General features: G+C 38.0%; 3 protein-coding genes across 3 annotated transcripts; all 3 read right to left on the bottom strand.

Annotated features, from left to right (window-relative positions):
* Positions 1 to 33: 33 nt before the first annotated feature.
* Positions 34 to 3166, bottom strand: LOC133867811 (protein argonaute 2-like). The gene is made up of 2 exons (XM_062304571.1): positions 2578 to 3166; positions 34 to 1856 (listed from the first exon to the last, which is right to left on the bottom strand). The coding sequence occupies exons 1-2, from the start codon at positions 2796 to 2798 to the stop codon at positions 452 to 454; spliced, it is 1626 nt and encodes a 541-aa protein (XP_062160555.1). The 5' UTR covers positions 2799 to 3166; the 3' UTR covers positions 34 to 451.
* A 715-nt stretch (positions 3167 to 3881) lies between these two features.
* Positions 3882 to 10225, bottom strand: LOC133867579 (urease accessory protein G-like). Its single transcript, XM_062304324.1, has 7 exons — positions 9989 to 10225; positions 8954 to 9265; positions 7754 to 7814; positions 5703 to 5904; positions 5257 to 5378; positions 5013 to 5117; positions 3882 to 4184 (listed from the first exon to the last, which is right to left on the bottom strand). Exons 2-7 carry the CDS (start codon positions 9253 to 9255, stop codon positions 4101 to 4103), a joined length of 876 nt encoding a protein of 291 aa, XP_062160308.1. The 5' UTR covers positions 9256 to 9265; positions 9989 to 10225; the 3' UTR covers positions 3882 to 4100.
* A 1063-nt stretch (positions 10226 to 11288) lies between these two features.
* On the bottom strand, positions 11289 to 17259 carry LOC133868172 (protein argonaute 2-like). Its single transcript, XM_062304994.1, has 3 exons — positions 16588 to 17259; positions 13857 to 15051; positions 11289 to 13126 (listed from the first exon to the last, which is right to left on the bottom strand). Exons 1-3 carry the CDS (start codon positions 17081 to 17083, stop codon positions 11668 to 11670), a joined length of 3150 nt encoding a protein of 1049 aa, XP_062160978.1. The 5' UTR covers positions 17084 to 17259; the 3' UTR covers positions 11289 to 11667.

The following is a 17259-nucleotide window of genomic DNA, read 5'->3' as shown; positions in this document are numbered from 1 at the left end:
TATTAGGATTACAATGTAAAAAAAAAAAAAACATTTAAAAACCAAATAAAATTCAAATAGATTCACTCAAAGTCTGCCTCATACAAACCAAAACAACAGTCTCCCAGAATAAACCATGACACTAAGAGAGAACACAGAGATGGCAGATAAAGACTCAAACATAAGCAAATCATTCCTCTAAATCACATGGACTGCACAAATCCTGATTCTTTAGAAGAAATACAGACTCAAGACTTATAATCAAATAGATTGACACACGAACTCCGTTTGTAGTTCACATAGGAAAGGAATGTGTAACAAACATAGAACCTGGTTCTTTAAAGGAAGCCCAAGACATGACATACTGCGACTAACAATCCATTAGATTCACACACAAACTCCCTTAACAGTTCCCGTAGGCAAGGAGGGGCCTTCAGACAAAAAACATGTTGTCTTCCAGGACAGTGTGCAACTAGAAGAAATTAGGATCAAGTGATTCAGCTGACATCCGAGATGATGATGCTGCTGAACCTGCAAATTGCCCCTCCATCAATGCGTCATGGTAGAATCGCCCCCTATAAGCAACAAGGTCAGCATAGTACACTGGTGGAACTAGTGATACGGGTTTGGTGCATCGAGCAAAAGTGAAGCACATGTTGTATATGAGCTTCTGCAATTGGTCAGAAGTGAACCCATGCTCGTCCCAAAAGACATGGTAATGTGTGGGCTTACTCGTCCCAAGGCTTCCATAGTGGCTACAAAGATAGAAATCAAACTCAAATGGATGAACTATTTTTGAGTCCACAACTGTGCCTGGAGACACATTGCCCGTAGGACCTCCATCCTTCGCTTCTGGAAAGAGACGAGTTTGGTGATGCTTTTGGGATACGATAATTGTGATGGTGGGAGAGTGCTTCATAGTTTGGAGTGCCATCTTCAAATCAATTAACTCCTCATTGAGAACCATATCAAATTGGCTCTCACTTACTCCATCACGAAAGACAACAATCTTATCCGACCTGACATTATTTAATCGAGCATATGATTCAACAAGTTCCAAACACATGTCCCCAAAATTTAAAATCGTCTCCTTCCGATGGGCTTGTGGGCGGACACGTGCTGCATAGCGATTTGCAGCAGGCCAGTTCATTGTTGCAACAACAGCTGCTATGGATGGACTTGTAATGTTTCGAGGACTAGGATGATTGACATCAGCCCCCAAGAACATAACATGACCTCTGCCCTCAAAGAGGGGGAGTGAGTCATTAAGCTCTACATTGCTGCCTCCAAGCTTGGCATTTATCTTGATAGCAAGATTTGCAAGATACTGGTCATTCGCTTTGTTGGCAGAGGTGGATAGACAACAGTGTGTCACTAGGCCAACTTGGGTCTCAGAGATCCACTTGAGATATTTGTAGCCATTATCTCTATAAGACATCACAGAAAGAAGAATTTGCAAATGGCCTCTACTTGGCTTATAAGCCTCCTCATTATTTCTTTCAAGTAGTTCACGCAAAATCTCGGCCCTAGAGAATTTATCCACTGTAGTGCACTTATATATGAGAGGCTCTTCCATGTGGATCCCCAAATTTTTGCACCAATTAATAAGCCTTGGAATGAAATTATCAGGATTTAGTCTGTTTCTAGGGTTTCTATCAGAGGAGCTGAAGTCAATAACACCCCACCGGTCAATTCTTTTGCCTTGCACCACTGCTTTTCCAACAAGGTTCCATTGGCATTTCTCTTTGTCAACTACTATCTTAATCACTTTGCCATTCGAAGCACCTACCTTCAACTCAGGTGGCCCAATAACACGTCCTGTAACTGTTGTCGTGTTTGTGTTTACTGCTATTCCAAAATTTTGAGCCAAGCCTCCACTGCAAATAAACAAAACCAAATTTTTTGGACCAACAAAAAAAAAAGTCAAAATTTTAATCATCAACATTGCTCATTCTGCATTGGTAATTTGATCCAATCATAAATGTATGACAATCCATGTCAAATAATATTGATGAATCTAACACTTCTTTTTCTTTTTTTCTCGGTGAGTAACACTCTTAGCATATCTATGTCATACTCAGTTGAAAATTGTCTCAAGCTCATCTATATCCAACTATCAACACCCAAATAAACAAGATACCGGAGATGAAAGGTTTATCTTGATGATGTACATTGCTTAATAATCATTAGATGTGGCTGGCAGGAGATTCATACAAATACCAAGAAATTTTAAATTCGTGTCACAGCAGAAAAACCAAGTAACCATCTATGAATTTGCTTTCATGGGTTAGCTATAACAATAGCAGGCTACTGACAATTCACTCAATTTTCTCCACAAACATTGAAGTGCAATATTATTGTATTGTTTTAGCATCTAATTTCAAGTGTTTCCATAAGAATCGATAAACCATTAATAGCAAAACAATTGTCTTTTCTGTAAGTGAGGCAACACCTACAAATACTAAAAGCACTCATGCACCCTAATGTGTCGTTTCATGAAACACTGACAAGAAAAAATTCAGGAAAGAAACAATGAAAGTTCTGCTGAATAATTCCATATTATCGAAATGTAAAGACTGAAGTTTCATATTTGCATACCCACAAGGTCCATCTTCTGAGCGTACCATGCTGCATATCTGACTCTCCCTAAACTTCGGTTTTGCTAGTGAAATGTTCTTTAACATCAGGCCTGCATCTCTATCCAATTGCCCCAACTGCTCCTTCGGATACACTTGCCCCTCAACTAAGATGCAAAACTCCATTGGTACATAGTTTTTCTTGTTTCCTTTGAAATCCAAGCAGGGAATATCTTGGTACATAATATGCTTGTCATATCTCTCCCTGAAATGGTCTACAATCCTGACTTGCCTTGGTTGATTTTGGCCCTCAGGATCTTCTACAGTGAATGATATCTGTCGTGTATTATCCTTCGTTACCCCCACAATGGTGTACTTCTGTTTTGTTCTACGGAAAAGTGAAATTCAAACGGGGCCTCTATTGTACTTGAGCTCGATAACAATCAATAAAAATGAAGAATGGGTTGATAATCGAATATTTATATTACCTAAATTCTATATAGAAAACCAATAGTGGCCCTAATACTAGAAATATAACTAGTAGAAATTGTTGTAAGTATAGCTATTTTTGTTACTGAAAATTTATGTTATTTTTCACTATAAATATAATCTAAACGTAGCTATGCCTTCTTGGGTTTTAAAGGAAGTCAATCTTAACGAAACTATGATGACTGAGAGTCATCCGATATATTAAAAACTAAATAAAAACCAAAAATAAGAAATAAATTTCTACCACAACCAAAGTGACACTTTGACAAATGGATTATTACATTGATATTTTGATAAGATAAATCAAATCTATTAATTCAAAAAAAAAAAAAAAAAAACCGAATACGCATACTACATGGAAATTTTACCAGTTTGAAACATGCCATTTTAATTAATAATTCATATTCATAACTTGCAAAAGACCTTGATTGAATGCAAACAAACACTCAAACATTGACATATGTGAATGTTCAATAATATTATCGTGTCCATGCCCTCATCTCTAAATCTTGGAAGTTATGGTATCCGGAACAGTTTATTGCATGCAGTCATGGAGAGAGAGTGGGAGAGTGGATCAAGATCAAAACCCTTTCTTGGAAGATGATTTTTAACAGCATTGACCCTACCAAAACATAGAAGATCCATGTAACAGCTGCAATATGTGATATTGGATATGCCTCTAAATCTAATGGTGTTTTCTTAGTCCCTCCACCCACAGAACAAATCCTTTTCTAAGACTAGTGTATATAAACCAACCAGTGAGCAACCCAAGTAATCCATGACAGGATCTGAAGTCAAGATAAGTACTTAGATATTCATAGTTCGAAAAAAACACCATGAAAGCGAAGCCGTAGTTACCAAACAAGCAACGGCTGAGCGTGAAAGCCGATATTCATAGTTCCAGAAAACACCATAAATACGAAGCCATAGTTACTGCTAAATGCAGGCACACAAACATTTGAAAAGTTAACAACACGGACGATAATATATCTACTCATTCCTGAAACCAAGGAAGATACAAAATATAAGCTGAAGCAACTTTCTAAAAAGAGGAAGTCAGCGACGCTTGTTCCCAGTCGCTGCTTCCCAACCCTGTAAAATGTGGTTCGTTATTTCCTCTACACCCAGCCCATGCTTCACCTGCATATTTAAATCATATACATCATGAACAAGGCAAATTTTGACATTGTCACAAGTAAGGATAACATGGAGCACAAAAAGGGCAACTATATCTTATAATTCCTCCCCTAACTCCTTGCTTCGAGGAAGAGAAGGGGAGAAAGATAAACCCACAAAACTTGTCAACAACATTCTTACAAGGGAAGATGAACAATGACAGGCAACCGTGCCAAACCTATGTACAATTTTGTTGAAAATAAACCTATTCCAAGTCGAATTGGGGTAGTAGTCCCAATTCGAATCCAATAAGGACTCCTTGAATAATTTGGTCAACAATCCAACTCTCAGTTGAATGTAGATAGGTCTCGCAGACCAAATCAAACTCCAAGCATTTCTAGGTTAAGTAGGAGTAGAAAACCTAATTCAGGTTTGACTCCACCTCTTTACCTATAAATAGGCTCATACCCCAGGATAAACTAAAGACTGATTATTTTATGCATTGAGCATACTTTTCTTTCAGAAGCTAATTTAAGTATCGGAGCGAGACCCCTGAAAGGATCTCTTAGTTTTAGTTGTTTTGCAATATTCTTGGAGAGTGAAAAACATCAAAGAACGCGTCGTTCACACCATACCGAAAACTGTCACAACAAATTTGATTGGTTAACTTCCTGTTATGTTTGCCTCCCTCTTGTTTTCTATTTTATTTCTAAATCACATTTCAAAATGAACAAATCCTATAGGATAATAAAAGATGAATGTAATTGTGCAACTCCCATAGCTCATAGTCAAGTTAATGCTTGTATCATGTTTATGATAACCAAACCAAGTAAAAAGTGTACTCAACCCAACCTGAGCAAAGACAAATGGCCCCCCATCACGCATTCGAAGTGCATCACGCTCCATGACAGTCAAATCAGCGCCAACTGCTGCGGCAAGGTCGGTCTTGTTTATTACCTGAAAGCCAATGCAATCAATTCATTTTGATCAGACGCCCTGAGTATTTTATATATAATTGGTCAGCAAGATTGGTAATGAACAGATTAGGTGGGTGCCACAACCAAAGCAGCAGCTATGAATTTAAGAAAGAACCTACAAGTAGATCAGCTTGGGTGATGCCAGGGCCACCTTTTCGAGGAATTTTATCACCACCAGATACATCTATTATATAAATGATATAGTCGGCCAGTTCTCTGCTGAAGTTGGCAGCTAAATTATCTGCACCAACACAAACTCAAGTGAATATTGAACCATTTTTCTCATTGAAACTTATTCCTAAGAATGGTAACACACATCGATATCTATGCACAATTTGATATAAGCAATTTTTTTTACAACTTTACTTTATCATCACTACCGCATTTCCCATTAATTGACACATTTTTCCAAATTAATTTTAAAGCCACTTAATTCCAAATTCCGTTTTAGTGGTTCCCATATGACCACATTTCCAATTAGTAACTTGTGGCATACCAACTTTAATGTCAGTTCCAATCAGTTTAAAATTAAATACTGCTACAATAATCATTTCTCTAAAAGTACCTCCCCCAGATTCACAAAGAAGTATGTCTGCTTTGTACAAGTTAGAGAGCTCCTCAAGAGGGCCAAGATTAATGCTAATGTCCTCACGAATTGCAGCATGTGGGCATCCTCCAGTTTCCACAGCACGTATCCTTTCCTCAGGAAGTGCTCCATGTTTCACCAAGAACTCACCGTCCTCTTTTGTGAATATATCATTTGTCACCTGTAATAATTACATGTTTCTTGATATCTTTCTATCATAATGCAAGTATGGACATCCCACCTCAAGTTATTACAAGATCTTGACTGACTGTGTGTGCAGAAAAATGCATAGGTTTTTATTCCTGGGTACAAGCAGAACCTATTGACTTTCTTCTGTTTTAATAAACATTTTAATGCAAATCATTCCAAGAGAAAGCTGGTAGAGAATTACCTATAAAAAAGAAAAAAGAAAAAGCAAGCTGGTAGAGAATTGTGTTTCAAGGGTGCTTGACATCTCCAAAAGGATGGCATCGTATGCTTCAATGGTGTGTCTATGAATATAATTTGAAGAACGGATTGTATATTTTTTTAGTACACCCATGTTTAGAGCAGGCTGAAAGAGATGATAAGCTAAATACTCTACGTCCATTCATGACCAACTAAAGAGGGAATTGCAAAGCAAAAAACAATAATCTAGAATGTAAAAAAAATAGCCTAGAAAGCATCTAAATATATCAAGATTTATTGTTGGGATTAGTAAATCGACATACAAGTATGAGGTGCTTTCATATCGGCGTACAAAACACATATTATGTATCTATTTGTTATGATTGTATCTAGAAGTAATCAAGAGTAGGAAAGAAGGTCCATCTTTCCCGTGGAAGAATATATGGTGTGCTAAGGCTCCGACAAGGGTGGCGTTCTTTGTATGGTCTGCAGCTTTAGGTAAAATTTTAACTCATGACAATCTGCGAAAGAGGAATATTGTGGTTATTGAGTGGTGTTGTATGTGTAAAAAGAAGGGGGAGTCTATTGATCATCTGTTACTTCATTGCGACACCGCCCGTGAGCTTTGGAGTTTTATGTTTTCTTTATTTGGAATTGAATGGGTCATGCCACAATCGGTGCTGGGTTTGTTGACTACGTGGGGTGCTTCTCGAGGGCATGGCCTAGCAAAAAATGTTTGGCGTTTAGTTCCTCACTGTGTGTTGTGGAGCATTTGGAGGGAGCGAAATGCGAGGCTTTTTGAAGATGTCGAGACTGTAATGGTAGTATTAAGGAAGCGTCTTCTTAACACGCTATATCTATGGATAGCACCCCATCTTTGCCACCTAGGTGTTTCTACTTTTGTAGACTTTCTTAATTTATTAGTTGTTCCTCCCGTTTAGGGGCTCTCTTGTATACTTCCCGTGTATTAGGGTTGCGCCCCTCTGCGCTTTTTATTGAATTTTATATTACTTATCAAAAAAAAAAAAGAAGTAATCAAGAGAACTGAGTGTATGTCTGTCTGATGTGCACCACTAAAAGCATGTATGCAGATCTCTTTTGTATGAGTTGTAGTATGCCTAGAACTTCAATATGTGAAGCTCTAGGTTAAGCCTGAAGATGTTTCTTATATTCTATTTTACGCCTATTAAGCCTTGCTTCAAGATACTAACCTAACAGGCTTCAAGGTCTTTGCAAAAATCAACTACCATGTAAGGAACTTCACACACTAGGAAACCAAATTTGCAGATACTTTGAAGCAATTATTCAAGTCTAAAATAGAGTGTTATCAAATATGCTGAGTCATATATTATTAAGAGATATAGGATTCTAAGATTCTTTATATTGCAATGAACAAAGGAAATATTACATTTTTTTTTCCCTTCTTCCTCTCTCTTTCTTAATTTTGGCTCCACATTGGCTGCTAATTGGCTTGGTTATGATAAGCAAAAAGTTAATGCAGCTTAGAAAAGCTGTATTTTGTTTAACTTTTTTTATTATTTTTTTTTAAATGGCTCAAAATGAATGTGGCAATTTTCCAGAAGGAGCAACACAGAGAAACTCATAATGAAAAAAAATTCAAAATTGTCAGAAATTCTACTTACTGCAGCAAGACTGTACTTGTCCCGCAAGAATTTGCACAGAGCCAGCATTAAAGCTGTTTTCCTGTATGACATGAAGCAGCATTCCATCAGCACCTGATTACTGTGTGTGATTCAGGCTAGAATTGAAAATACACACATGAAATAAAAGTGGAATCAAATTTGAATTTGGGGGCAAAAAAAAAGACATCTCTATTTCCCTTTTAGTTATCTTTATTTACATTTCCAGAGAACAATACTTATGAGGTAAATGTGCCAAATTAATAATAACAAGAAATAACCAAAAGCTCAAAATCATATGCAAGTACACAACAGCTAGTGTAAGAACACCTTGGAGCCTTAAAGATAATTTGCTATCCAAAATGACTAAATAAAGATGTTGACAGAATATATACTGCAAAATAGTATTAGCATTCAAGTTGCTAGTGAGTTGTGAATGCCAAACTTTTCACACATTTTAACATATCCAAAGAGAACATTTTCAAAGTCAGCTAATCAGTCAGCTAAGGGACAAATGAAAATTGAGGAAGAAAATACATTATGAGTTACCAAGATGGCTACTTGTACCAACTTACACTACCCACTAACCCATTTGATTTTAAATCTTCAACAAACGACTTCTCAACATTGCAACTTTGCTTCTTTCTCTCTTTCTCCAAATAGTCCACATAAGGCAAAGAGAAGCCGCATTCCAAATAGAGTAATTTTTATGTCGTCCAAGCAACCCTTGCCATCCAAGTTACACATCTATTACTATCTTTGGCATCAATACTGAACCCCAGAAACATATTAAACACAAAGGACTACAGTTCCCTAGCAAAAGGGTAATGAAGCAGCAAATGGTCATCACATTCACCACTTTCAACACACGCAACACCATTCAATTAGGGTAACATTGTCTCTTACAAGGTTATCTGCAGTTAAGGATTTTACCCAAAGTAGATGTCCAAGCAAAACACACAACTCTTTCAAGAACTTCACTGCGCAATGCACTCCTTCAAGGAAATTATCCCCATATGATAAAGATGAACTTTAAAATCATAACAAACATGAACTTACAAAGGAACCCAGAAATTAAAAGTTTACAAAGTAGTATTAGAATCAATGATTTCTGAGTCTTTGAAGGAAGAAAAAACTAATATTGACGCAACAAATGTCAAGCAAGCAAAAAAAAATGGAAGATCAAAGGGAAATAGGAGATACCCAGTACCAACTGGGCCACCAATGCCGATAGTGAAGGCTCTTTCCTTGAAATCCCTGGTGACAAGTGGCGGAGCTCTTCTGTTGAAGTAGCCTGGGGAGTATATGGGTTCATGTGAGTGTGGTGCCAGTCCATCATGGCTATGATACACCTTCCCATCAGGGCCCACCCATGACTTTGCCGTTGAATCCCCATGAGTATGATCATGATCATGATGCTGGTGATCATGATCATGATGCTGGTGATCATGGTCATGGGTATGGTGGTGACCATGGTCATTGGTATGATGATCATGTGAAGCCATTGACAATGATCTGCAAAAGAGTTTACGCTGAAGTGAGAGGCAGGAAGAGGCCCTTTGCCCCTGGTGGCTTTTAAGGAAGATGGAGATGATAGTGGAACTTTAAATTACGAAAAAAAACCCTTGCATTGTTAAGTTCTATAGTGTTGCATTTGTATGATTATTTTTTAGAGGAAAAGGCTTTAAACACAACTTTGTCTTGAAAAATGTTTTAGAGTCATGGAAAAACTTAGATTTTCCTAGGTTTCAAGCAGTGCTATCTATGAATGCAGAGATAGATTTTGGGAATATGCAGCCTGGAGATTCCATTAGTGTCTGAGTCAAAGAGGGCACATGCTGCTATGGGCACCACAGTACTATGGAACTAATCAGCTCAAAAAGATTGAATCATGTAAATGGAAAAGGCAACTCAAAACTTAAAGGAATGTTATGGGCATCACAGTACTATGGATGGTTTTTATAATTATTGTATATATTGTTCATCAAATAAAGAGAAATGTAAGAAGGATTGGATGTAATAAAGTACTGTGATGCCCATATGTGGGATACCCTGCTTCTAATGTTTGAGATACCCTGTTGTGAGCATTTACCAACCAATGTGGGCTAATCATCAAACATGTGACGGGCTAATCATCAACCAATGTTTAGTAATTAAACATTATACCCATAAAAATGTTAGCTCAACGGGGAAACAGAGAGAGAGAGAGAGAGAGAGAGAGAGAGAGAGCCGGAGTACCTTTGTTTTTAGCGTCGCCGGAGACAGATATGGCCGCCAAATCCGCCGGGACAGAACGCCGTTGAAGGACGGTGGAGGGTGGCCGACCGCCAAGAGAGAAGCCGGCAAGGAGACGACCCCACGACTGACTGTACGGAAGAGAAATTTCAGAGAGAGAGAGAGAGAGAGGTGGGGGGCTGCGTTGGAGGGAGAAATGAGACCGGTTTGAAGCAAAAAAATGAAAAATGAAACAACAAAATAAAAACAGCCTTCCACGTCACATGTTGTCCCATTTCTTTATGCCTGTGTAGTCAGGCATTTTTTTCCTCAATCCTAAGGCCCTGATTGAATGGGAATCTACAAAGATAAGGTAAGTTGTACTATGCTTTAACCGTATGACTGTCTGTAAGACAGTAAGAGGAAAAAAAAAATTGGGGTTTTTCAATTTTATTCAAGTCCATCCTTTGAAATATTGAACCCATTCAATCCAATTGTTATGTGATAAATTGCTTGATCTTTTTAGACCTTTCCCACCAACCATGGATGTTGTCATGTGTTCATAGCCCAAATTCTTGGCGTCAAAAAAAATTCCTTTTGGAAGGACCTATCTGTAGCTGGGAAACAATGGCCATGAGTAATGCTATATGTCGTATTTTTATTTCACAATTATTTTTTAGTGTTGATGTGACAGTTTTAACCAATTTTTGAATTTTTTTTTTTTTTTAAATAATGATTGATCCAAAGATTGATTAGAATTACACGCAAATATTATGAAATAGTTGTGGTAGAAAAATATAGTTCTCTAATATTTGGAATATAGCCTAAAACAAAACTAGGATGCAAAATTTGAATAGTCTAAGATTTAAAAAAAAAAAAAAAAAAAAAAAAAAAAAAAAAAAAAACCGTAAATACCTATTTTCTCTTTATGTTCTAATTTATTTTTTTTAACACAGAAAAAAAATAAAGCAATATGTTACAATAACTTATTGTAACTAATTGACACTATAATCTGTTTTCTTCTTTCACAATAACTTATTGTAACTAATTGACACTATAACTTATTGTAGCCCATACATGAGGAAATAAATGCTCTTTTTTCCTACAAACTGAATAAAAAGAGATTTTGTCAACGAGATTTCTGATATCAGAGTTGTGACCTGGGCCAACATTTTCTATATTATGAAATTGTATTGTTTTATATCTAATTAAGAACTCATGTTTGATTACATGATTCAATATACCCAACATTTGTGCGTTCTGCATATCATGCATGGCAGCCTTCTTTTTGATTAGGATTACAATGTAACCAAAAAAAAAAACATTTAAAAACCAAATAAAATTCAAATAGATTCACTCAAAGTCTGCCTCATACAAACCAGAACAACAGGCTCCCAGAATAAACCATGACACTAAGAGAGAACACAGAGATGGCAGATAAAGACTCAAACATAAGCAAATCATTCCTCTAAATCACATGGACTGCACAAATCCTGATTGTTTAGAGGAAATACAGACTCAAGACTCATAACCAAATAGATTGACACACGAACTCCTTTTGTAGTTCACATAGGAAATGAATGTGTAACAAACACAGAACCTGGTTCTTTAAAGGAAACCCAAGACATGACATACTGCGACTAACAATCCATTAGATTCACACACAAACTCCCTTAACAGTTCCCGTAGGCAAGGAGGGGCCTTCAGACAAAAAACATGTTGTCTTTCAGGACAGTGTGCAACTTGAAGAAATTAGGATCAAGTGATTCAGCTGACATCCGAGATGACGATGCTGATGAGGATGATGCTGCTGAACCTGCAAATTGCCCCTCCATCAATGCGTCGTGGTAGAATCGCCCTCTATAAGCAACAAGGTCAGCATAGTACACTGGTGGAACTAGCGATACGGGTTTGGTGCATCGAGCAAAAGTGAAGCACATGTTGTATATGAGCTTCTGCAATTGGTCAGAAGTGAACCCATGCTCGTCCCACAAGACATGGTAATGTGTGGGCTTACTCGTCCCAAGGCTTCCATAGTGGCTACAAAGATAGAAATCAAACTCAAATGGATGAACTATTTTTGAGTCCACAACTGTGCCTGGAGACACATTGCCCGTAGGACCTCCATCCTTCGCTTCTGGAAAGAGACGAGTTTGGTGTCGCTTTTGGGCTACGATAATTGTGATGGTGGGAGAGTGCTTCATAGTTTGGAGTGCCCTCTTCAAATCAAGTAACTCCTCATTGAGAACCATATCAAATTGGCTCTCACTTACTCCATCACGAAAGACAACAATCTTATCCGGCCTGACATTATTTAATTGAGCATATGATTCAACAAGTTCCAAACACATGTCCCCAAAATTTAGAATCGTCTCCTTCCGATGGGCTTGTGGGCGGACACGTGCTGCATAGCGATTTGCAGCAGGCCAGTTCATTGTTGCAACAACAGCTGCTATGGATGGACTTGTAATGTTCCGAGGACTAGGATGATTGACATCAGCCCCCAAGAACATAACATGACCTTTGCCCTCAAAGAGGGGGAGTGAGTCATTAAGCTCTACATTGCTGCCTCCAAGCTTGGCATTTATCTTGATAGCAAGATTTGCAAGATACTGGTCATTCCCTTTGTTGGCAGAGGGGGATAGACAACACTGTGTCACTAGGCCAACTTGGGTCTCAGAGATCCACTTGAGATATTTGTAGCCATTATCTCTATAAGACATCACACAAAGAAGAATTTGTAAATGGCCTCTACTTGACTTATAAGCCTCCTCATTAGTTCTTTCAAGTAGTTCACGCAAAATCTCGACCCCAGAGAATTTATCCATTGTAGTGCACTTATATATGAGAGGCTCTTCCATGTGGATCCCCAAATTTTTGCACCGATTAATAAGCCTTGGAATGAAATCATTAGGATTTAGTCTGTTTCTAGGGTTTCTATCAGAGGAGCTGAAGTCAATAACACCCCACCGGTCAATTCTTTTGCCTTGCACCACTGCTTTTCCAACAAGGTTCCATTGGCATTTCTCTTTGTCAACTACTATCTTAATCACTTTGCCATTCGAAGCACCTACCTTCAACTCAGGTGGCCCAATAACACGTCCTGTAACTGTTGTCATGTTTGTGTTTACTCCTATTCCAAAATTTTGAGCCAAGCCTCCACTGCAAATAAACAAAACCAAATTTTTTGGACCAACAAAAAAAAAACAGTCAAAATTTTAATCATCAACATTGCTCATTCTGCATTGGTAATTTGATCCAATCATAAATGTGCGATAATCCATGTCAAATAATATTGATGAATCTAACACTTCTTTTTCTTTTTCTTTTTTTCTCGGTGAGCAACACTCTTAGCATATCTATGTCATACTCAGTTGAAAATTGTCTCAAGCTCATCTATATCCAACTATCAACACCCAAATAAACAAGATACAGGAGATGAAAGGGTTTATCTTGATGATGTACATTGCTTAAGAATCATTAGAGGTGGCTAGCAGGAGATTCATACAAAAACCAAAAACTTTTAAATTCGTGTCACAGCAGAAAAACCAAGTAACCATCTATAAATTTGCTTTCATGGGTTAGCTATAACAATACACGGCTACTGACAATTCACTCAATTTTCTCCACAAACATTGAAGTGCAATATTATTGTAATGTTTTAGCATCTAATTTCAAGTGTTTCCATAAGAATCGATAAACCATTAATAGCAAAACAATTGTCTTTTCTGTAAGTGAGGCAACACCTACAAATACTAAAAGCACTCATGCACCCTAATGTGTTGTTTCATGAAACACTGACTAGGAAAAATTCAGGAAAGAAACAATGAAAGTTCTACTGAATAATTCCATATTATCGAAATGAAAAGACTGAAGTTTCATATTTGCATACCCACAAGGTCCATCTTCTGAGCGTACCATGCTGCATATCTGACTCTCCCTAAACTTCGGTTTTGATAGTGAAATGTTCTTTAACATCAGGCCTGCATCTCTATCCAACTGCTCCTTCGGATACACTTGCCCCTCAACTAAGATGCAAAACTCCATTGGTACATAGTTTTTCTTGTTTCCTTTGAAATCCAAGCAGGGAATATCCTGGTAAATAATATGCTTGTCATATCTCTCCCTGAAATGATCTACAATCCTGACTTGCCTTGGTTGATTTTGGCCCTCTGGATCTTCTACAGTGAATGATATCTGTCGTGTATTATCCTTCGTTACCCCCACAATGGTGTACTTTTGTTTTGTTCTACGGTGAGTCACATTCACTTTCAACCCTTTCAGCGCGTCATCTACTTCTCTCCTAAACCTTCGGAAATTATTTATATCAAAACCATAAATATGCTCCTTGAGGAAATCTATAACTGGCATTCGTTTTCGAAATGCCAAAACAGAGTAGTCCAGACACATGGCTAGACCCTGGGAGGTGGGTTTGAGGCTATGTTGAAATCCTTTAGATGCTGTGATGCCATATCCAAGATAATCTTCTTCTGCAGATTCTCTGGGGAAAAAATGCCGACCAGTAGAGATCATGTGCCTAGCTGGATTTTCCTTCATGACAAGATCCATTCCTTGTAATATATCGCGGGGGATTGACAAGAGATGCCCGCTCAAGTAATCATTCAACTTGCACAACTTGAGCTCATTCACACGATTTATGGTAACGACATATGAACCTGCCTTCATGTCTTCTCCTTCAGGGACTTCCACATTAAATTTTCCAGTGGGCAATGATACTGCACTAAAAATATTCTTCTCACCATCATATGCGGTCATTGACAAGGGAAATCGTGCAGGATCATCAGAAGATAATTTATTTCTGATAATAGACAGACTTGGTTTGGATATTTTCACAGTCCGACCCCCCTCAGGTTTGACATTAACATCATAGTGCATTATAATAGTCTCTGGGTTGAATTTGACAGGAAAATGATTAACACGAAGCTTGACAGTTCTAATAGCAACTGTGCCACCTTTATCAGGTCGTTTCACAGGGAGAATTCTGTCTGAATCTTCTGGGGGACCAGATGGACGAGGAGCCAACTCTTCTGAGAGTGTCAATGATTGCAATTTTGGAACAACAGGATCTGAGGAGAAAAAAGTGTTAATCACTAAGGCTGCTAAACATATTGAATTCAAATGGCTCTATTTTCTGCAACGGAAAGCATTGGCGGATACAAAAGATCAAGCAATTCAAATGACTTTTGTATTGCATTTTTTTCTGTCAATACGAAAAGAAGACAGTATGATATATGTCGATAAATGCTTGGACAAAAATAATTAAGGGCATAAGGACAACTTTTGATATTAAGTTGTTTAGCACAGTATGCAGAACGATAAGAAAAGAAAGAACCTAGCATTGCACCCATAACATTAGCATCTTCCATTAATTTTCTTTTCCAATTTTACAAGCACTTTTAGTAAATTCAAAAACAGTTGAATGAGTGTGTCTTACCACAGTGTAGGTTCCACTATTCCAATCATTTCTTCCTAAGTTAAGAAACAATTCTATTGTACTTTGAGCTCGATAGCAATCAATAAAAATGAAGAATGGGTTGATAATCGAATATTTATATTACCTAAATTCTATCTAGAAAACCAATAGTGGCCCTAATACTAGAAATATAACTAGTTGAAATTGTTGTAAGTATAGCTATTTTTGTTACTGAAAATTTATGTTATTTTTCACTATAAATATAATCTAAGCGTAGCTATGCCTTCTTGGGTTTTAAAGGAAGTCAATCTTAACGAAACTATGATGACTGACAGTCATCCGATATATTAAAAACTAAATAAAAACCAAAAATAAGAAATAAATTTCTAGCACAACCAAAGTGACACTTTGACAAATGGATTATTACATTGATATTTTGATAAGATAAATCAAATCTATTAATTCAAAAAAAAAAAAAAAAAAAACCCGAATACACATACTAAATAGAAATTTTCCCAGTTTGAAACATGCCATTTTAATTAATAATTCATATTCATAACTTGCAAAAGACCTTGATTGAATACTAGTATCACTAACTTCACTGACTATACTTCTTTCTATCTTTTGCATAACTTCAAATAAGAAAACGAAAAGAGGCACTTCAAATGCAATCAGTTCAGTAATGGGTTCTAGAAACAGTTACAGAGAAAAATAAGACCAACCCATACAAGCATTAGAATTTGATTCCAATCTTCACAAATAATACTATAACCTGATAATTGTGAAACGCCATCATCATAAGCTTGCTGCTAATCTTCATAAAAACTATCATACCAATAAATTAATAAATACCATCATAACCAGAAAATTGTGAAACGCCCATCATCAAACACTTGCTACTAATCTTCAAGGCCATTTATTCCCAAGAAGTTTCATAGACAAACGCAAAAGCCTATTTATGGAAATAATGATGAAACAACCAATTTTACCACCATAATTTTCCTAGATTTTCTTTCCCAGTTTCATAATCTCATCAAAATTTAACCGTTGTCAATTATACCGGCCGACTCAACCGAAAGCATAAAAAGTGATCAATTAGTTCAGAAACAGAATCCCAGTTCCTTTCCCCCTTCATATTCTCAGCAACCAAACAGAAAGTATAAGTTAAATTCAGAAACAGATCAAGTACCGAGCACACGTTCAGGCGGAGATATCCGCTGATGCTGAATAGGGGGAGCAGATTCCACCCACTGAACCTGACTGGTACCACTCCACGCTCCCCCTCTCCCTCTCCCTCCACCTCCACCACCACCACGACGCCCATCGCTCCACGCTCCTCCTCTCCCTCCACCATAACCACCACCACCACCACCACTCGTGCTGCTCGACCCTTCACCGGAATCACCCACCCACTGACTCTTCCGAGGACCCGCATCGAAGCTACTGTCACCTGATCGTTGTTGCTCCCATCCTTGTAAACCACCTTGCCTCGAATCCCTCCATTGCTGCTGCGGCTGCTGCTGATGATAATAATCGCCTTCTCCCCTCCCTCTCCCTCCTCCTCCTCCTCTTCCACCCCCACCTCCACCCCCTCCGTCTCTGCCTCGGCCTCGGCCTCTGTACCCACCTCCACCCCCTCCGTCTCTGCCTCGGCCTCGTCCTCTGTACCCACCTCCTCTCTCCATTGGATATCGGGAGCAAACTCGAAACTATCACAGGTTAAATCAAGAGTCGTATGTGTAATAACGAGATCTAGAATGAAGAAAAAGCAAGAAACACGTAGACCGGGAAGGAAGAAACGCACAAAGGCAGGCACAGAGGCATGGATGCGCCGAAAGGCATCGGGTGAGGAGTCAGGACC

This window comes from Alnus glutinosa, chromosome 5 (assembly GCF_958979055.1).
Source record: "Alnus glutinosa chromosome 5, dhAlnGlut1.1, whole genome shotgun sequence".
Lineage (NCBI taxonomy): Eukaryota > Viridiplantae > Streptophyta > Magnoliopsida > Fagales > Betulaceae > Alnus > Alnus glutinosa.
This window is presented reverse-complemented; position numbering and strand designations above follow the sequence as displayed.